General features: G+C 41.6%; 2 protein-coding genes across 2 annotated transcripts in view; one reads left to right on the top strand and one right to left on the bottom strand.

Annotated features, from left to right (window-relative positions):
• The window catches only part of uvrag (UV radiation resistance associated gene), a 53,137-nt gene extending 38,500 nt beyond the window's left edge, over window positions 1-14,637 (top strand). Inside the window, exons 14-15 of the mRNA XM_052047827.1 lie at window positions 9,216-9,307; window positions 12,379-14,637. Coding sequence (XP_051903787.1) covers window positions 9,216-9,307; window positions 12,379-13,192 — 906 coding nt within the window. The 3' untranslated portion in view covers window positions 13,193-14,637. The remainder of the gene's footprint in view (window positions 1-9,215; window positions 9,308-12,378) is intronic.
• Window positions 1-27,260, bottom strand: part of thap12a (THAP domain containing 12a) — a 252,958-nt gene that overhangs the window by 116,635 nt on the left and 109,063 nt on the right. The gene's annotated exons all lie outside the window — the stretch shown is intronic.

Here is a 27,260-nt window from a genome sequence, read left to right as displayed (position 1 = left end):
ATCCTAACCGGATGCCCGAGCCGCCTCATCTGGCTCTCCTCAACATGTAGGAGCAGATATTCAATTTCTGAATCTCTCCCAGATGATTGGGCTACTTTTACCCTATTTCTAAGGCAGAGCCCGGAGACTTTGCAGAAGAAAATCATTATTGGACCAGGGATCTTGTTCTTTTAGTCACAACATCAGAGCCAACACTCTGCGTTCGTTTTCAGTTGACAACTCCGCCTCTCATTTCACCCGAGTGTCCCAAAAAAATGCAGCCCCAAATCCGATGACATGGCCACAAAGTCGATCATCGAACTGCGACTTAGGGTGTCCTGTTTCCAAGTACACATATACCCCGTTACAGTTATATGTTGATGTGGTACCAGGACACTTGACACCATTTCAGATCTAACTGTCATTGCCCGCATGAGCGCTAAAGTCCCCCCAGCAGAACGAGGGAGTACCCAGGAGGAGAGCACTCTGCATATTTTAGCTGTCGCGGGTTGTAAATCATCTTTAAAAAAAATACTCCTTGAGTTTGTACTTTGTACACAACAATGCATTAACAAAATATGTTATTGTTGCTCACATGTAATATCACGGTAATACGTGATCTGCTCCACATGTGGACCCACCTGTGGAACAGATGATGGTCGACATCTGTTTTAAAATGACCCAAGTTTGAATCTGTATTGGTTTTATGGACAGAGGTGAAAATGATCTGCTGAGTCTGTAAGAACAGTCTGTCTGGATCTTACTTTCTACAAGATTCCTTTGAACCTTATTTATTAATGTTGTTGTTTTATCAAATGAAAAAGTTTGACTCATGATATAGCTGAACAAATTGTGTTGTTTAAGATTTCATATCAGTGCACAAAGTCTTCAAGACTGTCCCATGTACCTTCTATCAGTGGTCAAATGAAACTTTTAGCAAGCGTTTTTACCAAGTTCAAGTCATTTTTCTGTGGCGTGTCAGAGTCTTGATTGTTTGTGGCTCTGGTGTTGGAGCCTTGATGGGAAAATTCCAGCTGGCACAGAACTTTATTTCTTCTCGCTAGACGTTTTTGCTTAATTGTTCAAGGACCATAAGACTTTTACGAGAGGTTCATTTGACACTTGAAACTTGAAATAAATCATGGAGGAGTGGTACATGACCCAACGGTAAGAAGTGAATGAGTTAGTGTTGGAAGTTGTGGTGTGTGGTTGTTCCTTGTTGAGTTCTTCGCCAAGTAAGTGCCTGAGTTGAAGTTTTACATTTGAATGTATCCGAATCTGTAATTTGCCATTTGAGGATGAGAAAACGGCCTTTGTTCATTTTGCTGTCTTTTCAACATGCTGTTTTAGTTCAAAAAGTGAGTTTACACTGTATGGGCGTGTAACTATGATTTCTGATTGATCTTTTTTTTTTTTTTTTTTAATGACCGCTCGCAATTTCCCTGCACCGTTCACCATCAATGATCGGTTTCACTTTTGAATCCAGCACTACTTTGCTCTATTTCTCACTCTTTTTGAAATTCAGCGATACTTAAGTATTATTAACATGTCACGTTGGGTCATTTGTGTATAAAGATGAGAAAACCTGTAAGGATTATTTTGGTTGAAATCTTACCACTTCAACCATATTTTTTAATGTATTTTTTATTTATGTATTTTTTACAGAGAATGTTGTTCCTCTTCTCAATTTCGAGCGTTTAAACCCGCTCCTTCTACTCATACTCCAATTGCCCCACAGGGATAAATAAAGTTTTCTGAATCTGAATACAAATTTGTCAAGTCATCGTGGCTTCAGAGGTGAACAGCAACATCGGCCTTCTACTTGGAAGCATATGGTTACTTTCGGTCTTCCTTGTTCCGCTTAATTGTGAACTACATTGTTGTGAAATAGCCATGCAGAGCTGCTTAGGCGATAATGATGAGATTTCAACATTTCCTGCTTTTCGGGAGTATGACCTGAGCTCAATCAGTTCTCAGTCACTAAACATGCTAGGTTATATTTTGTGGGCCTAAGGCGCAGGAAACCAAGTACTGGGAACAAAAACAGAGCCAATCTATTGCCGGCTAAGTGGGTCAGCTCGGGATTTGTCTTTGTTTCCGACTACTGAGGAAAGTCTTCCGCGTTCTTTGGGCAATTTTGTACGGTGATATGCAGTCGGAAGGCCGTGTTGGTGGTCTGGTGCCTATGTCAGCGCCATCTGCAATTAAGAGTGGCATTTGTGGCTCTATAAAAATGCCGATTACTCATATGGAAGACTGGTAAGAGGTTAGTCGAATGTGGAAACAAGCTGAAATAGATTTTATCATGGATTGAATAGGAAGACCAAATGTTTTTGATGATGTTGAGCGTTCTTTTAATTTTTTTCCATTTAATAGAAGTTGATTTTGTAAGAAGGAACAATAGGTAGATGTTTCTGCACCACAGAAATATTGGCCTGATCACTAGACTCTGACGGATGAAGTGGTTTTTAGTTATATTTAAACAAGCGATCGGTTATAGCCAATAAATTGGACGAGAAACTGAAGAAAACGGCTTTGAATTTGTTCCCAGGAACTCGAATAGTGTACGTATGTGGAAAACAACACAACAATGTGCTATTTGATCCCTAAAGCATTGCTCCTGGAAGACAGATCTACCTTGGAATGTCTGAAGCATTTATCACCATTTTCACTACTTCTGAGAGGAAAAGGTGGGGGCTTGACAGCCTTAGCGGGATTTTTCTGGACAATTGAACTATTCCAGGTTTCCCTCTCGGAGTCTTGTGTTTCATGACTCGCGTACATTCCAAAGAAAGATTGCGTGGAAAAGGAAAGAGGGGAAAAACTGTGCACAATTCTGTCCGCAGTTTCCTTTAATATAATTCCACCTTGTCATAACACATCCCACAATACACGTTTTGTTTTTACCACCCCCTAGCCCCCAAACTAAGGCTCCCCAGACACCGTACTGTATATCAGACAAAAGTTTGGAGTGAACAAATCTTTGAAGTGTTTATATGCATGTTTCAGATACAGAAGCAATTTCCAAATTTATTTTTCGAAAAATAAGAAGACATCTTCCAGTGGAGCTCACATAAAAAAGCAAAAACATTTGACTTAGTTTTACATGCGTGATGTTGTACGATGCTGTAATTACAGCAGTAAATGATCCTGATTTTTTTTGCCTCTTCATACCCCAACCCAACCACCATGGAATTGGGATCACAAACGTTGATTCAGGCTATGAAGCTTATGTGTGAAGAGAAACTTAACCAGCTCTTTATTCTTCTACGGAAAAAATGAAAGTTTTCAGACGTATTTTTTATTTATTTATTTTTATATAAAGAAAGCAAAAGTTTGAATAAATGTCCACTGTAGTGACCACTGTCCTGCAATGCGTTAAATCTGACGAATCACAGACTGAATTTGCGCTGGGTAAATCATCTGAAAAGGTGAAAAAAAGGATTTAGTCATCCAGTGTTTTTTTTTTTTTAAATTTCCAGTTAAAACTATATTTTTACCAAGACGATTTTTACTCTCTATTGCCATCAATTTTCATGGTTGTTGGTTGTTCTTAGCAAGAGCTTTCAACCACTTTTTTTTTTTTTTTGAACAACAGTTTTTTTTTTTTCCATTTTGATCTTTCTGTGGCTTTTGGGCTGCTTAAAAAAATGAGTTGCATTGTTTGCTAACTAGCGTGTCTGCAGTAGTTTGGGAAAAATGTCATTTCTTATATTACATATGCAGGACATGCTTTGTAAATGTGGTTCAGCTTTATTATGTGTCTGAATGCTGCTTGCTGGGAAGAAAGAAGAAAATCTCATCGTGGTTTCCAATGCAAACATATTAAGAAGCCTTTAACAAACTGGGGCAGAGGACTTTCTGATCTTGAATCCCCGAGTCTAAATCACAGATAAGGACCTCTCCTTATCTGACTACAAGCAAATAACGCGGTTCACATTCCACATGGGAATTTAATTTTTATACTTCTCTCCAAAAAGTATTGGAACGTGAAGGCCAATTCATTATTTTTCGCTGCATACTGACAGTGTTGTAACAGGCTCCAGTTTTTTTTTAATGATAGTTTTTATTGATCTTTCAGTGCTGTGCAATTTTTGAACAATCATTTACCATTTAGATTTTTTTGTTTTTAAAAAAAAAGTCTTCCATCAAGTAAAGAGCATCACACTTTGAAATTAAGATGTGAAAAGATGATTGTGAAAAACAATTGTAAATAGCATTATTTATATCTATATATTGCACTTATTTGAACGGCGTACATTGAAACTGTACATTGTATACAGTAACATTTATTTTGTGAATGCAAACACTTTGTTTTTCTTCTTTCTACCCACAATCTTGCTGCTGTAGACAGTAAATTTCCCCAGTGTGGGACAAATAAAGGATATCTTAATCTTAAGACTACACAGCACGTGTTTAGCATGTTTTCAAAGGTGTGCCTCATTGAGACATTAGGGTTCACAGGGCTGCCATGGAGGATTGATGATAGTGTGGTATGCCAATTTTGCAAACAGGAAGTTGCCCTCAGTGTTGTGACTTCACATCGGCCACGTTGGTTTCGGGTTACTTGACTGCCTCAGCGCCGATGTCTCACTTTGGTGAGAGTAATAACCCCGAGGTCACAATAACCTTGAATGATTGTCACTTTTAAAATCGGTTGACTCCGTTTATTTGCTGTGAAAAAAACAATTGCGATATGAACAGAACTCATGAGGACAGCAGCCCTGATTGTCGTAACTAATGTCATCGGTACTCTCCTACTGAATTTCCTATTGATCTCCCGTAATCTTTCCCGAAATTATGTAAATTTGCCGACTGACTGACTGACAGCAATAAGATACTTTTAAAAAGTGTAGCAACAAGATATGCAAGTGAACAGTCTGGTTTGAATTTGACTTAGACAGGCTCAGTGAATACACCACACCTGTGTTACATTACCACAGGAAGAAAAAAAGGGCAGAACAACGGGTGTTAAAGGACCGAGTGCAATGAAGAAGAGTTTTGAGTAAGGGATATTTAAAAATTGCTTTATTACATGCTTGGTGAAAATGTCAAAAATTTCACGGTGCACACGGACTATTGCATTTCAACTTTTGAGGGAGGTTTAAAACATAATACGGACGATAAATTCAACAGGTCACCGTGGTTGGACAAGTTTGAAAGGTTTTGGAAACATTAATATTTTGTCTATAATTCATTCATTCATTCATTCATCTTCCGGAGCCTATCCGAGCTGTCTCCGGGCAGTAGGCGGGGGACACCGAATATGATAACTTCATTATTTTTTCTGTCCAATTGGCACCTTTAAAAATGCATTTTGAAAATGTATTGGTTGGTACCTGACCCCTGAGCACATGATGTCATTTTCAGTCGACATCAAGTCAGTAGCAATACACCACTTTTTTAAGTTCACATATTGAGATGATGTACCCCAATTTGAATGGTCCCGGTTTTCACGAGGGGAAATCGCTGCAGGGCATACACCTTTTTGAAATATTCGCAGTATTTATTGACAGTGAGGAAAGCCGGGGAGGCTGTCATCACAGCGCTGTTTCGACGTCAGTCAGACTGCACACATGGTAGGTCAAGTGCAGGTGAAACTGTGACTGTCTTTGCAGTCTGAAATAGATCTAAATGGGAACATTGTGTGATATGAGCCATCAGAACCCATGCAGGGGTTGATGTAAAGAAATGCTACCAAGTTATTTTCCATATCAAATGAAACTTTCAATGTATGCATAGAAAAGCAAAAGGGATGCACTATGAAAGGTTGGCACCAATAGTCTCATGTGGGAAAGAAGTTGATATGTTGAATTCTTGATGGTAACGGCATCCTTTTCTTTGAATTTGTAGCTTTCTACTCTTTATTTTTGGTTTCACACACCTTTGGTTGTACGCAATGGTATGTAAGCTTTTTACAGCAATGAAATATTGCAGGCCATAGTGTCTGGGAGCTTACATCACGAATATAGATGAAGAGTCGTGTATGGGTAAAGCTATGGTCCTTGACCAGAAGGATAGTCGCTGACACGTGAATTGCAACATGAAAATCTCACCCAAAAATTGACCTTTTGTCCGTCATAAGTGAAGATGTGAGAATACGCTTTGTAAGCGGGCCCCATCGGCTTCGCCACATCATTTACAATTAATCTCAATGTTCCTTTCGGCCCGCCCACAGTCACATTTGGATCTCGGGTTGATAGATAGTGACGCACTCAGGGAAACAGTCATACGTGGCAGAAGCCAGGCTGTCATTGTTTAAAATACAGAGCTGATGCCAAACGGGCAGATTGGGTGGCATGTATTGTAAAGATTGACTCTTTTCTACTGAGATTGTGTTTATATGTGGTGAGCAGATTGGTAGGAATCCACAATACACACTGCAAAGTCTTTGTGTTTACATGTTTTTGTAATCCGGATGAATCAAATGTGACCCGTTATTCATTGAAACCCTCACGGTCAGACCATATGATTGCCTACCACACATGTTGCAGAGTCTCCAAAGCCCTGAGTGAGATTCGTTGAATAATCAAACAGGGAAGGTGTTGAGACACGCAAAGATGTGATCAAACATGAGGAGACCCGGACAGATCTGTTTCAATATGTCATCGTGTGAAAGAGCCAGTGGGAGCCCCAAACTCCACCCTCTCTCCAACTTGAACCTCTCACCTTACAGCTTTGCTCAATGGGACATGGAATTTCTCACCACGATCTGGTTAGCCCCATTACAAAGAATCCTGTGGGCAATTTGAAAGCACACTCAGGTGCACATATGGATATGTATGAAAGGAACTCCACTCGCATTCATCACCAAAATATATGAAAGGGAAACTAGAAATGACCGGTGGTCTCAAGTGCAATTATCCTGAGCATTTTGTGGGACATGTTCCCCTCCATGCAGATTTTTCTGATTTCGGTTATGACGGTTACAAACTATTAATTCTATTCAGTGTTTAAACCTTGGAAGTTTGGAGGAAAGTGAATCAGTGTCCCAGTGGCGAGTCATTTCAAAAGTTCTAGAAAAATCAGTCGCCATTCAACTCCTCCCCCATTTAACACACGGCAGTCTTTACAAGCCTTTTCCATCAGGTTTTTGTCCCGTCCGTAGCACGGAAACAGCTCTATTGAAAATTACCTCTGATATCCTAATTTGAGCTGACTCCCGTTTACTTTCCACCCTCATCTTCCGAGACCTGAGTGCGGCCTTTACACCATCTCACACACCATCCTCCTCAATAGACTCCTCCGTCAGCATCGCCCACACCGCCCTCGACTGGTTCCATTCATGCCTCAAAGACTGCACTCACTTCATCCAGCTGTAGTCTTTTTCATCCAAGTCTCATCCAGTTACTTTAGGTGTGTCCCAAGGCTCTGTCCCAGGCCCTGCACTTTTCATTATCGACCTCCTCCCTATTTGGCATCTTTGTAGGAAAATCTTCTTTCATTGCTTGGCAGATGACACTCCACTCTGTTTCTCCAGCATCTCACACAGTTCCTCCGCCCTCACCTCCTGTTTATCGGAAATCAACTTCGGGTTCATCTCTAAGTTCATGAAGCTTAACGGTGACAAAGCAGAAGTTCTTCTGGCCTGTACAAAAATTATGTTATCCAATGTTGGCAGTTTCTCCATCTCTGTTGACCACTCCCGAGTTTCCCCTTCGCCTCAAGTCAAGAGTTTAGGTGTCGTCCTAGCACACTATCATACCATAAGCATATCAAATAACATAACCCAGTCAGCCTATTTCCACCTTAGCAACATCAAGTGTTGTTCAACACGAACTAGTTCAGACTTCAGTTAATAGTTCACAATTAAAAATGTTGAATTAAGTTTACACCATTCGAAAAATTGATTAGCTCATAGTTTTTTTTTTTTTTTTTTTAATAAAACCTAATTGTGTTAAGGTTGGCCCTGTGGACAAAACTCTGCTGTCATCTAGTCAGGCCCCAAGGGTTAGACTGAGATATGAATGATTGCTGTGTTCATCAGGTAGCTTTTGGATCATTCCTTCAACAGCTGGGCTTTGAAACAACTCTTTCGTGCAGCTCTCACGATCTGAGCCTCTTTTGAAATAGTCTGAGGCTGTCATGGCTACAGCCTTCATATCTCATATAACAGATTTGGACAATCTACGTACCGCCACATTTATACAGACACATGAACTCTGAAAGTGGATCTAAAAAGGCCACAACCCTGTTTAAACAGCATGTTTTTATTCAAATATAAATATAATATATATAAATATAAATAAAATATCAGACCAAGATAAATCATTTCAAATCATGAATTTGAACCTGTGCAACTCAATTGGGGAAAAAATAATTTAGAGAGGAGGATTGTTTAGATTTTTTTTTAAGCATCAAATATTGCAATTTATTTTTTGGCTAATGTTTTGGTTACCTTCATTTCACTTGTGTCAAGCAAATGCATTTGACTCGGGGGTGGGGGGCACCTTCATATTTTTCTTATTATTTTTATTATTATCATTATTAGTATTATCATTTTAACCTGCATCCCTGAATGGATTTTTGACCTTGCAGTTCCCATGTGTTCACTTAACCCCACCCCCCAAAAAAGCATTTATGAATCTATTTATACCTCTCTGATGACTTGTTTGAATCTTGCCCCTAAGCTAGCCGCTCACAAATAAGCAGCCCATTAGATAGGATCAATCTGTTTTAGTGTGGACGTAAAGAGAAGAGGCATTTCAATGGCACCGGAGTGGAAAGAACAGATGTCAGCTGGAATAGACAGTGGGTGTGTCCATTTCTGTGTGTGTTTGTGTGTGGGCCTGTGGATGTGTGCGTGTGAGACACAAGGGCCTCTGAGATTTATTCCGAATGTGTGACATGATGCTCTTATCCTGCTCAGTAATATAGAGCAAATAAACTTGGCAGGGCAAGTGATGGTTTGATGTGACAATGTTCAACTGTTGGGAGATTGTGGCACCAGAACCACCGTTCACTGATGACTTTTTTTGTTTTTTTTTTAAACCACCCACATCTCACCCGTGTCTCCCTACACCTTCCCTTCAGTGCCCCATATGGCTGTTATCAGCTCAGGATGTCCATTGTGTATCCAGAAAAGTAATAGTCTGATGTCAAGAGAAAAACTGTGTCAAGGTGAAGGAATGTGCTCGGTTCCCCCTCTGTGGGTGGGAGTTCATGTCAGAACACAGATTTGTATTGCCTGTGGTTAATATGTTGTTGTTGTTTTTTTTGTTTTTTGTTTTTTCCAGCTAAGATATCAACATAGCTTGACGACCCCAGACCTGCAGCAAACTCTACCCAACCTCAAGAACTTTCTGGAGCACGGCTTGCTTGTCCGATGGTAAGACAAAGAAAGCTGACAAACAAATATAAGGGACAATTTTTTTTAATGTTATTTCACTACCTCGACTGTTACCCTTAACCCTCAAGTGAGTGGAAGGAGTTCACTGAGGCCATTGATGAAAACTTCAGGGATTGTGTTCAAAATCAATCCACTCTATAGTGCCTGCTAGTGAACTCACCATTCTGGAGTGCTGTTTGAATGTGTTTGTTTTCCCCTATATAGTGGCCACAATGCTTTTAGAAAAGTAGTGAACAACAAGGGTTATTTTTAAATGAAATCCCATGACGCGTTGCACCAATCCAGAAAAAATATATATACTGTATATTTTTTTTGTTTTTAGGGTATTGTTTAATTTTTTTACATCTGACAAATTCGTGATTTGTGGTGCAAAAATATATTTTCCATATAAAGGAAGCAGCACATCACATCCATAAATTTTCAAGACCAAGTGGTGCTTGACTGCATACATGTTGCTAAAATCTTCAATCCAAAGGTGAAATGAGTCATGTCATGATATGCCCCAACCGCCATCTTGAATTTTTGGCTTGGTGTTAACGCTTAAATTATTATTTTTTTCTTTTTTTTTTCCCAAATCCACGGTCCGACAAAGCACAAAGCTGTCTTTCATCTCCGCTTCTCTCCACGGGACCTCAAATTTGTTTTACACACGTTCATTGAATAATCTTTTGTTTTGAAAGAAGAGAAGCCATCAAAAGTCGGCGCTCTCAAATGGCCCTTCCTCTGATTACCTCCTAATGGGAAGTGGAAGAGCCCAAAGATAAATGAGATCAAAGCATGCATCCTGCTTGGTGTGCATGTGTGCTGTTGCGTACACGCGTGGGTGAGACTACCAGAACAGGCACAAAACTCAATACTAATTCCCATGTCATCTGCTCAATCAAAACTTTCTGCTCCTGCCGCAATAAACACATGTTGGCCATTAAAAAGCCTTCACACTGCCCTGCTGGAACTCTGACCACAGGTATTGAAAAGTGCAATAGTAGAGGAAGCTACAAACAAGGGGTTATATCCAGTGCCTTGCGGACTGAAATCTCAAAATTCGAACCTAAAACCAAGTCCTTATAGATGAGAATTCTTTGGCCTGTCTGATAAAAATGCCATATGAAGGAATTTATAGTTTGTTTCATTCCGGTTAAAAATGCTTGCCAAGAACTTTAGGCCTCCCAAATGAGCTATACGATACCTAATTTGGACACCGTTTTCCAGCCACAATCTTTACTCACCACCAAGCCTTAATCATCTAATTTGGTTGCCAAGAATGTTGTCACCATTGCCTGCTTAAGTTCAAATCACGGTTGTTGACTGGTTAGCACATCTGCCTCACAGTACAGAAGTACAGGGTAGATTTGGGGCTCCGGCCTTCCTGTGTGGAGTTTGCCGGTTCTCTCCTTGCCCGCGTGGGTTTTCTCCGGTACTCTGGTTTCCTCCGACATTCCAAAAAACATGCATGGCAGGTTATTGGAACACTCTAAATTGTCCCAAGGTGTCAGTGTGAGCGTGGATGTTTGTCGGTGTGTGCCCTACGATTGCTGGCAACCGGTTCAGGGTGCCTTCGGCCTTCTGCCCGAAAACAGCTGGGATAGGCAGATTAGAAACTGGATGGATGGATGGATGGACATATCGCACAAAAACTTGTACAGAACTCCTCCCAATGAAAAATCACAATTCTACCCAGTTGAACAGCAGCGACATCGGGATGTCATTCGGGCTTGAGAAATGTCGTCTGATGGTGACTTGGAGAGGAAAGGAAATAGTCTGAGGCTGAAGGATTTTTTAAATAGTTTATATATATATATATATATATATATATATAGATAGATATTCACGTTCGTTAAAGTACATTTAATGACATCTCAGCTCATTAAAATGTTCTTATGTGGTCATTGAACTTGGAGCATTATAATAATAATAATTCATTTTATTTATAAGCGCCTTTCACAACACTCAAGGCCACTTTACAATCAAGGACAAAACAAAGAACAATAAAACCACAGATAATAAAAGAAGAGATCAATTTAAATTGAGTAGACAATTTTGAATAGGTGCGTTTTGAGATGAGATTTGAATGTTTAGTGTTCATTTCTCATACAATGGGACCTCCAAAGTTGATTTTCAGAAATGACATACAACACTCCATTCTTGTAACGAACCTCCACTCTGCGTAAAATCGTATATATTTTTTTGTCTTCTTTCTTAAATGCTCATGCAAGTACTTGTATAAACAGAAGTGAAACAAGCTTTTTACAATTGGTGTTATAAACGTAAGATGTAGTTAAAGTTCGTTTTGTTGTTGTTGCAGTTAGCTTTCTGACTGCCTTGGTTTCCATGTTACTGTATCTTAGCCACTTTGATGTTTGACAAGTCCGTCAGAGAAGCGGACGGGCATTTCTAATGCTTCTTCACAATTGTTCTGCGTGTCACAGCCTTTTCAGATGGGTTTCAAGGTCAATATCAGGGGCCCTTTTGAAATAGTCTGCCATGTGTTTGATGGTGGAACCATCCGCCAGACAAGTACACATTCAACGCATTACTTGACAATTTCTGTCGGACATTTCCAAATGAAAACAGTGAGGCAATTCAGTAGCAAACATGAATCTTCTGAGAGCACGAAGAGAATCTTTTTCACCTCTGAACCCACTTAAGAGCTAGCAGAATGGTACGAATAAGGAGTCTGTGTGTATTATAAATGGCTATGTCTATCAGAAAAGGGAGGGCCCATTTAAGTTAATTTATGGCTTCGCTACTCGGGCGAGGTGGGCTGTTTCAGATTGGGGGTCTGTTATCTGTTACAGCGGAAAATGTCTGGCATACTTTGGTGAGCGCCTGCTGTGCACTTGTGGATGACAATGAAAGTGCAGGCTCACAAATGTTGGAAAGTGGAGTGCTTTCCAGAGAGCTGTAGCTATAGTTACCCTGGCTCAGGAACAGAATAGATTTTTAATGTGATTTTTTTTGTGTGTGTGGCTGTGTATATGGGCATCTTGTAAATTGCTGAGAAAAAGAATTGCGTACGATTGCTGATTTGGTGCGTTTCCACTCCTCCACAGTGACCGACACCATGTCTCCAGCTCCATCCCAGTACCAGCCAAGTCTCACCTCGGCGTGCCTACCGCCTCGGAGGTCACCTACCCACCGCACACCAGCTCCCCAGACCGGGGCCTGAGGAAGAGAGCAAGCTCAGAGGCTGACAAGTACAAGACGAAACCTCCGCCCAGTTATGGCACCGCCGTGGGGGAGCAGCCAGCCACGATAGCCCAAACAATGCAATCATCTCCGCCTAAACTCTTGTCTTCCTCCCTGGATGCCAACATGGCCTCACTTGACCTCACCGAGCCCACTGAGGCCAAAGAGGAGGAAAAAACGATCGAGGAGGGTCGCGGTGCAGCCGCCGAGGTGGAGAAACACATCAGTACTGACAGAGAAATGAAAGTCCACAATGATCAGACTGAGGAGCAAAAACCTCGCAACTCTTCTCCACTAGGGGACATCGGTGAGGAGCCAGTGGCGGCAAGTCAGCATGCAGGTGTCAGTAACGGCTCTCTGGTGCCAGGACCGGTAACATGCTTGATTCCAAGTCCCAGTCCGTGCTGCTCAGTGGAGCAAGCCGAGGAGATCATGGGGATCGAGGCTACCAACTTGGGCCTGGGAATTGGTCTACGGGTGGGTTTAGAGCTCGCGGAGGAGACCAGGATGGAAGACTACCGCTGTATCCCAGTGGACCAAGCGATAGCTGTGGAATGTGATGAGCAGGTTCTGGGGGAGTTGGATGTCGCTGGCTTTGAGGAGTTCTCCAGACGCATCTACGCCCTGAATGAGAACATGTCCAGCTTCCGACGACCTCGCAAAAACTCGGACAAGTGAGGCAGTTGACTGGAGGAGGAAGGCAGGCATAGGAAGAAGAAAAATTTGCACAAGGATTTTGGTCACAAATAAGGCAGGGATGTGAAGTGAGAGGAGAATGATGGAGCTATTCTGGAATAACGACCGATTTGCACTTACTATAAAAAAAAATTCCAATGCATATTTTAAAATGAAATGCAGTTACACGTGCAAGTATCGGGACAGCTGGCTTTTTTTTTTTTAAGAGCTGGCATTAATATATTTTAACAAAGGAACCAATAATATTGATCATTCAATCCATTTTATTCATAAAATATTGGACCTCAGTATGAACCATATCTTCTATGAACGAGTGTTTTGTATAAAAAGCACCATTCACGAGAGACATGCACTCATCCAGTGAGCGACAGCAGTTGCGATTCCGAACAATCGGTCACTGCAGAAACTCACAACAATCTACTTTTCATACTAACATACCTCAGGTTTAACTTCCACCAAACAGGTTTTTGCACGCTTCACTGTTATTACTCTTGAACGGTCAGACCATCGGCACATACCCTGTTTTTGATCTCACTCGTGGAATTGATTGTTAATTGCATCGTTGACCAATTGTGGCAACAAAAAAAAAAAGAAATGCATCACATTGGGGCAACCAGCAAAGCATTATTGCACCTATTACAACACTTGTATGGAAATAGGAGTTAAGAACATTCTGAAAGCGGTTCACCCAACCAATGAAATATGAAAAACAAATCACCATTATTTGTAGTTGATCAAATCACTGTCCCGCCAATAACCTTCAAACAAAAGGGAGGTGGTGACTGGAATGAGCTTTTCATCCCCATCCACATGGCAACCTGCCCGCTGATAACCTCACCTGCACCATCATGATTGTCTTTTTTTTTTTTGTCATGTGTTCCCCAGTGTTGACATTGATGGTGAAATACACTGATTCGTATTTAGTAGACATCAAAGGTTGTGGTTCGACATGTCTGTAATCAGTTGGAGTATCTCACTCGGGCTCAATTGCAAGTGTGATATTAAGTATCTCCATTCATCGAGGATTTTCATCTCAGTGATTGGAAAACTTTCTTGCACCAGTATGCAGAAAAAACATGTTTATCTATGTCCTTCTAATGTTTTGTATTTAATTTTTCAGATCAACTCGAAGGTTTGTGTTCTAACCCCTAAATTAAAAATAATGTACCGGTATATTATAAATGATATCACAACCAATGTGTTGGTCCTCAATGTGGACATTGGCAGTGTAAAGATGGTCCACTGGCTGCCCACGTTTCATTTCAGCTCCAGTTTTGTCCCAATGGACGTTTAGGAGATATTGTGTGTAAAATGACAAAATGAACCATGTTAAGATAATTTCCATAGACTGCAAGGTGGTTAAGTAAGTAACCATGTACATATACTTTTGTATGGGTTTCTTTTTGTTATTAAAGACTTGCAGTCCATTTGGTGTATGTTTCTCTCTTTAAAACGTTATCTTTTTGTTTATTTATTGACCTCATTGAGTGAAAATTATCCCCTTTGTGTCAGGTGAATTGTGCGGCCACAATTTTTGGGGTTGATGCATTGCTGAAGGGTACTTCAGCAGTGCTCTGGAAACTTTTTTTTGAGTGTGTGGGTGACTGCAACGGGTCTTAAAATTGTGCATGATAAGATTTCCCACTTGGTCCATGTATTCCTGCTAGAACTGAGAACACACGTTGTAGTGGGTTGGTGTCCTACATTGTCATTGCTAAGGTAGTTCTGTTGTGTTGTTGGCCATAATGCGCATAGCATTATATCTATTTATATATATATATATATTTTTTAAAACTAATCAAAGTATGGTTGAAATAATTTTGGCCCTCAGTCATATTACTCACATTTGACCTTGAAACATCTCCCGCTGCTGGCCACCTCTGCTTAAATCTACGTCCACTTTACTTGAAAATGACCATTACTATATAGGAAGGCATATTTACAGTAAGCTTGATTGACTGATTAATTGACACAATCAATTTAATCATCACCCCGCAATTTGACATTGATAAAGCACTCACCAATTTATTGTCCTCCAATGACCACCTCATCTTTAAGTCTTATCGCATACGTTGACAAAAATGCAACAGAGTCGAGCGTCGGCGTTGGCGAGCACCCAAACTCTGCAATTTTATGTCAACGCAGAGCTCAAAAGTACTTAGTCCTTCATTAGCAAGCTGAGACCTCATTCGGGGACTTAAACTAGCTTCATAGCAGGAATGAACAGGTGTCTCGAGACAATGTTACAAGTGGGGAGGGAAGGAAACTCCAATGTCCAGTCAAAGTCCAGACTTGGATGTTTCCACTCATCCTGGCCCTACCCTGACGATGCACTTGGACGGTCAATAGTGAGCACGATTTTCGGCTCAGCTGCGGAAACCATCTCTTAAACTGGACTATTTGGATATGATCCCAGTGCCCTCAATACAATTGCAGCAATAAAGAAAACCCTTTACGTTTTAGCCAAACCTTTCCCTGACCCATTTTCCACATGTTGCAGCAGCCTCATGAACTAAATTTCTTTCCAGCAATAAATCAACCAAACAAATGAGCTCAATTGAAGAGTGATGATGTCATCACACTCGTGTGACAATTGTGTTGGGAATTCATCCTTGAGAACTTTTTCATGTCCTGTAATCATCTATCAGGAGGATGGATGATGCATCTGACACCCGAAATACTATAGTGCTCGACATATAGCACAAAATGGATTCCGCCCACAGCGAATGATCATAAACAATAAGTAAAGGCCATTTTCAATGTGCTGTAGAGGAAAAACGGTGCCCCCAATTCATGGTCATGATGTCAACACATGAAGTGACTCTTCAATTATACTGCAGTGCACCCAATAAGGCAGTAAAACATCCATCCATCTGTCCATTTTCGATACTCTTCATCCATATTTGGACTTTTCCTTTTAAAAATGTGACATGACTGTCAAGCACAGTTTTGTAATATTTATTTTGAACCTCCCGTCATTTTGCAGTAGATTTTTTTTTTTGGATATATGATATGGTCCAGCGCAAACCTCATTCTGATAATTGTCTGTTCAGACAATGGATGTGTGGGTGTTTTTCAGTTTTGTAACATTTATTTTGAACTTTCCACCTTCTTCTTGACCTGTCCTTGAATCGTTTTCCATCCCACACATTGAAATCCGTATCGAATCGTCTTTTGCGGAGAGAAGCACATCCCATTACACACACATATCCACCCATCCATTTTCAACACCGCTTATCCTGAACAGGGTCGCGGGACGTTGCTGGAGCCCATTCCATCTGACTACACCCCAGACTGGTCGCCAGTCAGTCGCATGGCACATATAAATACACACGACCATTCACACCCACATTCACATCGTCACTGAAGCTGCCCGTACACAAGCCCGGCGTGTGTACCACTACACCATTAGGAACAATATATAATACTGATATATTGATATATGGGAACTAATTATATATATATATATATATATATATATAGTCTCATATATGTAACTTTTAACATTTATGTCAAGTGAAAATCTATCCAGAGTTTTTAAAAAACTTTTTTCCAAATAGTATAATTACATTGGCAACATCACTCACACCTAGGGACAATTTAGAGTGTTCCATTAACCTGCCACGCATGTTTTTGGACTGTGGGAGGAAACCGGAGTACCCGGAGAAAGCCCACGCAGGCCCGGGGAGAACATGCAAATTCCACACAGGAAGGCTAGGTTGTGGGATCAAACCCACAACCTCTGCACTGTGAGGACAAAATGCCAAAACGAGAGTTTACCCCGCCTTAACTTCACCTTGGAAAGACATCGCAGTTACTCCCAACCCTCAAGAGGACGAGGGTGATACAAAATGGATGTATGGATGCATGAAACAATGACTAATGCTGTTTATTTATTTACTTACTTATTTTAAACTCGTTGATTTTTGGCCCATCAAGAATGCAGTTATGTACCGCTGTCTGATAATGGGACGCACATGGGCACTTTCGCCGCAAATAGCAGCGATTAGGAGGGAATTCTTCAAGGTTGTTAAACAACTCTCCTCATTAATGACCTCATGTGTGCAATTGTCTCATCTCGTGCGTCACAGGTGAATCCATGCTTTTGGCTCCCAGCGTTGCGCTTGTTTGCTTGTGTGTGTGTGAATCAATCTTAGCAGAGGAAAGCTTTCCAGATCGTTGCTTGGGGCAAAGCACGTTTTGTCAAAATCAGCCCAGCGCATTAATAGAACATTACACCTGGAACGATAGAAAGGTTTTCCGTCTTATCAATGGGAGGATTGTCTCGTCTGCTCCACCGGCAGCTTTTGTAATATAAAGTGGCTGGTTCGAACAGAACTAAGACTCCTGCAGTAAGATTTCACGCTTACAGAATGTCGATTTTCTCAAATCATTTCATAGGCTAACTTTTTAGTACTGTAATCATTTGTTATGAAGTTAATGTGTGACTATTTTGCCTTGGGCCTTCTCCGGTGCATGACGTTCTAGGTCAATAGTCACTTCAGGGGGACTATCGCACAAGAGTTGGCAAGGGGCCGACATGAATTTTCTTCGCAGGGTTTCCGGCCTCTCCCTCAGAGAGAAGGTGAGAAGCTCGGTCATCTGGGAGGGGTTCAGAGTTGAGCCTCTTCTCCTCCACATCAAGAGGAGCCAGATGAGGTGGCTCGGGTATCTGATTACGATGCCTCCTGAACGCCTCCCTAGTGAGGTGTTCCGGGCATGTCCCACCGGTAGGCCCCGGGGACGACCCAGGCCACGCTAGAGAGACTATATCACCCAGCTCGCCTGGGAACGCCTTTGGATCCCCCAGGAAGAGCTCAAAGAAGTGGCTGGGTAGAGGGACGTCTGGGCTTCCCTGCAAAAGTTGCTTCCCCCGCGACCCGACCCCGGATAAGCGATAGAAGATGGATGATGGAGTTGACAAAGAGCGAGTTTGTATGCTTCAAATGTGTTAAAATGCAAGCAGCGGGCGGAGAACTATAGATGAAGTTTTGTCAAACATGATTAAAATTAGCTCAGGTTTGAGAGGCACATTGATTCATGAATATTGCCGCTTGAGTTCTTTCATTGCAAAGCCAAATTGTCACAACGATCCTTGGCCATCGAGCTACTTTCATGTACGTACGTCGTATTAATGTCTGCATCCAAAAATCCATCCATCCATTTTCCGAACCGCTTGCTCCTCAATAGGGTCGCGGGGCGTGCTGGAGCCTATCCCAGCCGTCTTCGGGCAGTAGGCAGGGGACACCCTGAATCAGTTGCCAGCCAATCACAGGGCACACAGAGACGAACAACCATCCACGCCCACACTCACACCTAGGGACAATTTAGAGCATGCAATCAGCCTGCCATGCATGTTTTGGGAATGTGGGAGCACCCGGAAAAAACCCACGCAGGCCCGGGGAGAACATGCAAACTCCACACAGGGAGCCCGGAGCTGGAATCGAACCCGGTACCTCTGCACTGTGAAGCCGACGTGCTAACCACTGGACTACCAGGCTGCCGCATCCAAAAATAAATGTTGTAATTGTTCTGCGCTGCTGTATTAGACATGAGGAAACAGGACTGATGGATTTTCTTGTTCTGTGGTCAGCGTTGAGCTCACATTGAATTTTAAAGTCTTCATTAATATGGCGGAAATCTTTTTTTTTTTTTCCCCTAGACTTGCAGTGAGTTTCACTGGACTGTAATTTACTTCAGATTACAGTGCCTTTGGAGTCGCGACATGGAATTTTCAAGCCCTCACAGCCAAATGGAATTCAGCCATGTCGTCATTATCTGAGTCTTTTCTGTTGTCTATTAGGGCTACATGCTCACCTAGCACATGTCTAACGAGCCGTGGGGAAATGCTTTATTTTATTTAATTTTTTTGCATTGTTTTATCTATGTCTCTCTGAGCTCACCTAAACTGGGCTTGCAAACGACTTTTAACACAATCCACCCATTTTCTGCCCTCCTGAGACCAACAATGCAAATTTTGGCACATTTTTAGCTGAGAACCGAGCCAGGCATTCTATCAGCTCAACTACATCACATCATGCTGCTGGATCTGGAATCGCTATCAAGCACATTTCCGGTACTTCTTTGCCTTATATTACTTATTTTTTTTAACCGTAGCGACCGTGTTTCAATATTACAGCAATGATCTCAGTTCGTGTTGTCTTCATCGTGGACAACAAGACAAAAGAGATAATCAAACTCCTTGCTTGGAGGGGATCCTTCAAATGGCGCGCTGGACTCCTTAATTGTGTTCATACAACACACAATGGAATAATCGACACAAAGTTTGCGTCACTTTTATGTCTGTTTTGGGCAAGGAGTGTTGCACTTCTGTTTTATTTTTATGGAATGTTTTCTGTTTTACTTCTATGGAAGCTTGACGTTGCAAAAGAATTTGACTTAAGATGCGTGTCCGTGTGTGTGTGTGTGTGTGTTTTCAGTTAATAGGGTACCAAGGTGATAAAGTGAAGTGGGGGGGGAGGGGAATTATGTCGACCATAGATCATGAAATGGAATTTATTACACAATGGGAAAGCGGTACATATGTCTCTTTCATGGCTGTTCAGTACACTGAATGATGGCTTAAGTGACAATAAGTCAACATCACGTAAAACTTCGCTTGTACGGCTTTAAAAAAAAAGAAAGTGACATTTTGACCTTGAAAAGGATTATTCATTTTCCGATAGTTGCTCTGGAAAAATCAACAATTGCAAATTGGAACAAATTAGAGGTCACCCGGCATCCATCCCAGAACAAATTGCATTTGACCTTGGAGGTTCCACTGTAGCTTTTGAGATTTGTTTTGATGTATTTTGCTCTCAGAGAGCACCAGATGATCAACAGTTGACGTTCTTGGGATTTTCAAGCCCATCAATGTACATTGCCACCGCTATCACATTCATAGAACATCATGACCTCACAGGAACATTTGGGAATTTGTTCACCGCTGTTTTTTTTTTTCCTTCAGGAGAAGATTTCCATCACAGAAACGGAATAAATTTGGGGAGCTTCCCAAACGATGACACCGCGAGGGGGGAAAAAATCCAATCTTTGCCACTTCCACCTAATTTCTTTTAATTAAAATGTCATGTGAAGATGAAGTCAGCGTTTTGACCCTTTTGGGGACAGCGGTCACTTACAGTGGACGGCTTATCATGTTATCATTATTGGTGCATGAAAGGGTTAACGAAGAATCATTTTATTAGCTTGAGCCGGTATACAATGGCTATACGAATAAAACACCTCACAGTGTGTCTTTGCTTGAGTTACAGTCCAAGTTTTGGGGATAAAATGTCACATTACATTTGCTCGTTCTTATTGAAGGAAGGATACGGTTAGTTAGCCAAACCATATAAATAACAAAACCGCTCAGTCAATGACGATCCGTACCATCTGCTCGCAATCTATTTTCTGACAAGTGACACGCACGTATGTTCAAATCAAATCAATTCGACCACAGTACCGTATTGTTTCACCAAGATATGCGCACGGTCACCGGGGCAACAATGTTTGTTGTGCCTGTTGCTTCTAATCGCAATGGCCGCTCAGAAACCTTCAGCATGGTTTCTGTTACTCACTCGAGTTGTGTGATGAATGCCGCCAGAGCCCCTCGGCTGCCAGGAAGTCAGATGGATAATCTGGTAAAGCCTGCTCACTAAGACCAGTATCCTTGTTTTTTATGATAAAGGGGGGCAGCGTTCTTATCACGCTGCACATTTTTCAGAGCTGTGTCGGAGACAAAGTCCACATACTCCCCTATTGTGTGTGGGGAGGATTATTTTTGCTGCAGGCTTTCTTTGTTATTCCAGAAGGGCCTTCGAGTTCCACTTCCTCGACACGACCAAGACACGTGGAGGGCCTCTGTTTTGAAGACCTTCACAGTATTCGGACCCACCGCTAGACATCGGGGAGCAGTTTGCCATCACTCCCAAGATGTCAATCGATACCATCTCAAAGGGGGTGGGCGGGGGGGGGGGTGCGGCCTACGTAGATCTGTAGGGATGTCAATAAATGTTTGTGGGATCTCACTGAAGATTTTGGATCTCACAGTGATGCTGTTCTGTCCAAGTCGGTAACGGTGTCATTGGGGTTTTTTTTCATTCACTCCTTTGACTTCAGTTTAGGCGGTATGGGTTGACTTTCCACCCAGGAACTCTATGAATAAAAATCAGATTGGTTGACTGTCTATGTGCCCTGAGATTGACAAGTTTCCAGTCTCGGGTCCAGCCTGCCCTCCGCCTGAACAGGAGACACGTTACAGCACATTGCAAACAAGAAACAGACGATGTGTGTATAGTTATGCACAGTTATTTATTTATTTATTGGGGGGGCGGTATGGGTGGGGGTGGTAATTGATAGTCATTTTTATTTAAGTAGGAATCTTCCTTTTCCTCAGTGGCTATTGCGACCGTAAGAGGGAACATTTTTCCACTGCTGTCAGCGCAACAGAGATGTGTTCCTCGAGCCGGTCCTTGGCCTCGAGGACCGGCTTGAGGACCGAGGGGCGGTCCTTGGTCCTCGGCCTTGGCCTCGGAGTCAAGTCCTTGGTCCTTGGCCTTGGCCTCGGGAGTCGAGTCCTTGGCCTTGGCCTCGGATTGCCGGTCCTCGGACACAATGAGGGATTAGAGCCTCGAAACTCTTGTATAAGGACTGCAAAAATCACAAACGAATCTAAGAAATTCCATCCAAGGAATCCCATATTGATGGTTTAACTCTGGCGCTTTAAGAGCCACTGCCACTGACAGGTGACAGTTAGCGCAACATATAAAAAGCGGCATCACAGTTGTATGAATCGTCCAAAGGGTGTATCACTAAACTCACCAGTGACGTATGTGACGTATTTAGCCCCCAAAAAACGACCATGTATTGTAAGGCGTTTTTGGCCCACAAAAAAATGACCATGTATAGTAAGGCATTTTTAGCCGAAAAAAACTACCATGTATGGCGCGGCATTCTTAGCCGGAAAAAAACAAAAACAACCATGTATGTCGTGAGGCATTTTTAGCCCCCAAAAAACGACCATGTACAGTAAGGCATTTTTGGCCGAAAAAAAGGACCACGTATCGTAAGGCGCTTTTAGACGAAAAAAATGACCATGTATAGTAAGCTGTTTTTAGCCGAAAAAAACGACCATGGATATAGTAAGGCGTTTTTGGCCCCAAAAAAACGATCATGTACAGTAAGGCATTTTGCCGAAAAAAATGACCATGGATAGTGAGGCCTTTTTCGCCCAGGAAACCGACCATGTATATAGTAAGGCGTTTCTGGCCCAAAAAAAAAACGACCATGTATAGTAAGGCATTTTTGGCCGAAAAAAACTCAACCATGTATGGAAAGGCGTTTTTAGCCGAAAAAAACGACCATGTATAGTAAGGCATTTTTAGCCCCCAAAAAACGACCATGTATAGTAAGGCATTTTTCGCCGAAGAAAAATGACCATGTATAGTAAGGCGTTTTTAGGCGAAAAAAGACAACCATTCATCATTCACTTCAAAGAGCCGAAATCCTCAGGCCTGCTTCTGAATTATTTAGATTTTTGCAACATTTGTTTATAATTGTATGTATATGTTGTTGTTTGTGTTATTATCATACGCAATTGCATAAGTACACCATTTCAGAATTCGAAATTGGGACTCTCTCAATGCATAATGGGACTCATACTTTTCTGATCAGCGAGTCCATGGGACTCACTGCCGGTAAACTGTAAAATTATCACTGCAGAGATTACCACTTTTTTCACTCAGTGATTGACTTCTATGCAAAGTCAACTTGTCTTCCGTGCCATGTCATGCCTGTTGAGTGTTGATTTACTTCACATTAAGAAACTACTGGGCCCGGTAGTCCAGTGGTTAGCACGTCGGCTTCACAGTGCAGAGGTACCGGGTTCGATTCCAGCTCCGGCCTCCCTGTGTGGAGTTTGCATGTTCTCCCCGGGCCTGCGTGGGTTTTCTCCGGGTGCTCCGGTTTCCTCCCACATTCCAAAAATATGCGTGGCAGGCTGATAGAACACTCTAAATTGTCCCTAGGTGTGAGTGTGAGCGTGGATGGTTGTTCGGCTATGTGTGCCCTGTGATTGGCTGGCAACCGATTCAGGGTGTCCCCCGCCTACTGCCCGGAGACAGCTGGGATAGGCTCCAGCACCCCCGCGACCCTAGTGAGGATCCAGCGGCTCTGAAGATGAATGAATGAATGAATAAGAAACTACTGCACGAAAACATTCATTCATAAATGTATATCATATGCTTTTTTGTTTTTCTCAGTATAAATAACACGTACCCTGACTGTTCTACTCTTTGAATAAAAACACTTCATTCAAGCATTAGGGAGTGCAAGGAGTTATGATGGAGGGGTGTTGCAAATCGTGAAGACCTGCCAAGTGGTATGATAGCATTATTTTATACATGTCCTCGGCTAGGCCTCAGCTTCAAAATCAGTCCTTGGTCCCTGGCCTTGGAGGCAAGTCCTTGGTCCTTGGCCTTGGCCTCGGAAAATTTCTCAAGTCCTTGGCCTTGGCCTTGGCCTCGGAGTCAAGTCCTTGGCCTTGGCCTTGGCCTCGGGTTGCCGGTCCTTGGACACAACACTGCAGCACAAGTAATTTGTCGCTGCTATGTGTGTGTGTGTGTGTGTATTTGTTGAAGTACTGAACATTTACAATTACAGCAATCCGGTACGTCTTTTAAGCTTTGGCTTAGCCTCTACAGATATGTATATATGATGTGCTGTCATAATTTTTTTTTTGAACCCTTGTTGTTGCACGTCACAGGACTACAAGTATCTTGGGCTGCATGTCCCGGATTCAATACCAAAATCCGGGGTGACATTTCGGATATCGTTCCCCTGCCCTGTATGTGAGTGGCTGAGCGTTTATGGTGAAGAGACCTTAGATCAGGTCTCCCTCGTGAGCAGCATGAACATTTTAACCTTCGTTGACCGCCTCTCAAAAACAAATACCTTTTTTTACTCTTGGGAAATGTTCTCAGTGCAGTACCACATACCCCTCCTGCACACACCCACCCACAAAATACCCCATGCATTATTAAAAAACAACAGCCTAGTCTAATAAAAGTTACTCTTTCATTATGATGTCTTTAATTTCCAGACATTGCAACACTGGCCACTGGCAATCCTGGCTCAAATTCTTGGCCTTAAAAGTAGCATTTAGCCAATAAATGATGAATTTAGCTCCAGCGTGGTAGCAATATTAAGCCATTAGAAGCAGTTACATTTTGGGCTTGAATCTTTTAATCCAAAATGAATAAAATGTCTCCCACATTTCTGGCCGCTCCATTTATTTCATGAGGCCTCCTTGCCAACATTGCACAACTACGTTTCGGTCAAATGGCGATAATTTAGTAGGTATGAAGTTGCAAGTTTATTGCTGCATACACACAGCCACAGACAGCTTTCTGATTATTATCGATCCTGACCAGTGCAATTTTACATGTGCGTTGCGTTTATTAAAAGCAATTGAGGAATCTTCTTTTCAGAACATATCGATGTCAGGACATATATTATTTCGTCGGCAAGCGATTCTGTCTTTTGTCTCTCTCAAGAGATTTGCGACAATCCACAGATTTGTCTTTCATACTCGCAGTCCAATTTCTATTCCTTGAAATGGATACCAAGCCCACCACCAGTGTCAAAATGGTGGCGTTATGACTAAACAATATACTTTACATGTGTGTGTGTGCGTGAGTGTGTTATTATTGGTCTAAAATTGATACAAGACACAGAATCAAAAGGCCTTTTCAAATTGGTGAATTATAGACTTAAAGAAATAGCTGACAAAGTTTTCACATGTAATGATGTTGTTGTTTCTGGAAATAATGTCTGGCTATATTGCATGCCATCATTCCAACGGGGCAGATTAATGTACGTTTTGCGACTTAAATGATGGAATGGGAGTTACCATTTGCTTTTCATTTTGTGAGCTTCCAAGTTTGTGTTATGTATTCTTTGCAACCTTTCTAATCTTTTCCATGCACAACGAATTACCAAATAGCAACGTGTATTCTTATAGGGTTTTGGGTTTTTTTTTTTTTTTTTGCTCATATGAGGCTATTGCAGAGGTGTAAGTCGATACAAACAAGTCTCAAGTTACTGTGGGAAAATCTCCAGCAATCAAATGGAGTCGCCGGCAAATTTCAAACAAGTCGAGTTCAGTCATACAGTCTTGCTCAGTCACGGCATATGTTGTAGTGATAGTAAAATACTTTTTCACTGATCATAGCACAGAAAAGGTACATTTATAGCTCTAAAAGTTAAACAACATAAGAGTATGACATCAATTTATATCCTTTTATTAGCATAGTTTTTGCACTATAAGGCGCACCGAAAACAATTCAATTTTCTCAACAGTGCGTCTTCTCATCCGATGCTCCTTATATGTGGATCAATATTCAGATTTTTTCTGGACATAGTATTTTAAATGTTCTGTAAAGCGCTTTGTTACAGCTGCAGCAGTTGTGAAGGCTCTATATAAATAAAGCTGTGCTTTATTGTATTGTATTCCTTTAGTGTAGCTCCATCTAGTGAATGCATAACGCAACAGCAGCAACTATTGTAGCTTCTATTCTATGCGCCTTATAACGCGGTGCGCCCTATATACTGTATATGAAAACAGTTTTAAAATAGGCCAATTTGAAAGTGCGCATTATTCTCAGAAGTGCACTATAGTCTGGAAAATACGGTAAGTTGTTGTTGGTGCCAATCTGCTTCCAAGATGTATTCCATTGTGAGTGCAAATGAGTGAATGAGAGACATTAATTTTGTGCTCGATGTAGTTTGTCGCTTCATGAAGTTCAGTCGTGTTGACAGCCATTAGTTTAAAGTGACCCTGCTGTATCATATATGACACCAGGTAGACCATAAAAGCCATCCAATTTATGCTTGAATCGGATTGCTTTCTGGATTTGTTCACTTTATTGTCTGTTCAATTACATGCAAAATTGATCTAGAGTTTCATTAATATTTGACCTGCTATTAGTGAGCGAAACTGTCAAGTAACCTATCTATCTTAGCGTCACACTTCACACGTGTGTATTATCTGCATCTGAAGGATGTAATTAAACACAGTAGATACTGTGTTTCTTACCTTCGAGTTGCAAACTTTGCTATTATCATTTTCCCAGTTTCATGAGAGATATTATCACCCCACCCCAAAAAACGTAATCTTTCAAAAACAAGCCATGGAGTTCAAGTCAAGTCGATTCCCTCATATGTTTTTGCCAAGCAAGTGCAAGGCATAAAACCAGTGACTCGAGTCCCCCATCTCTAATTATTGTTACCCCTTGAAGTAGTACGACTTACAACATTCCCATCATTCTCAACCGTGACTAACATCAAGTATCAAATGTTGGGATTGTAAATTCAGATGGTAAAAATGTAAAAAAAAACAACACACAAAAAACAAGTACAGTGATCCCTCGCTACTTCGCGGTTCACTCTTCGTGGTTTCAGTGCATCGGGGATTTTTCAAAAGCATTCATCCGAGAAAAACAAAAAACCCCGAAAATTCCGCAAAAGGTAGGCAGCGAAAGTCAGCAAGAGCGAGTCACATAAAGCACCATATACAGTACTACATGTATATGTTTACTCTATTTTGTTATTTATACACTAACCTAACTTATATATGATTAAATATATTAGTATATAACATTAAGTAATGTTAATTACTACAAACATTTACTTCTACGTGCATGTATACCATTAAATTTGGCCTTATAATTATTATATATACTAATACACATGTACATATACCTGTACAGGGGGGGGTGCCTACTTCGCGGATTTTTGTCTTTCGTGGGAGGTCTCGATCCCCATTAATTGTGATAAGTGAGGGATCACTGTAAGCATGCATTGACCTCGAGTCATGCCCTGCTTTGTAGAGGTTGTACCCGGGGGCCTGAATAGGCGATAACCTGACCGTTTACGTTTTGAGTTTGTCAGTCTAAAGTGTTGGAGCAGAATGTCTGATAGCACAACATAAACGGTTTGGTGGAGGTGCTGTCATGGCACGTGATGATACCATACACAGATGTGACGGCGTGTT

This window comes from Hippocampus zosterae, chromosome 16, assembly GCF_025434085.1.
Source record: "Hippocampus zosterae strain Florida chromosome 16, ASM2543408v3, whole genome shotgun sequence".
Classification (NCBI taxonomy): Eukaryota; Metazoa; Chordata; class Actinopteri; order Syngnathiformes; family Syngnathidae; genus Hippocampus; species Hippocampus zosterae.
The sequence above is the reverse complement of the archived record's forward strand: the minus strand, read 5'-3'. Positions and strand labels throughout refer to the sequence as shown.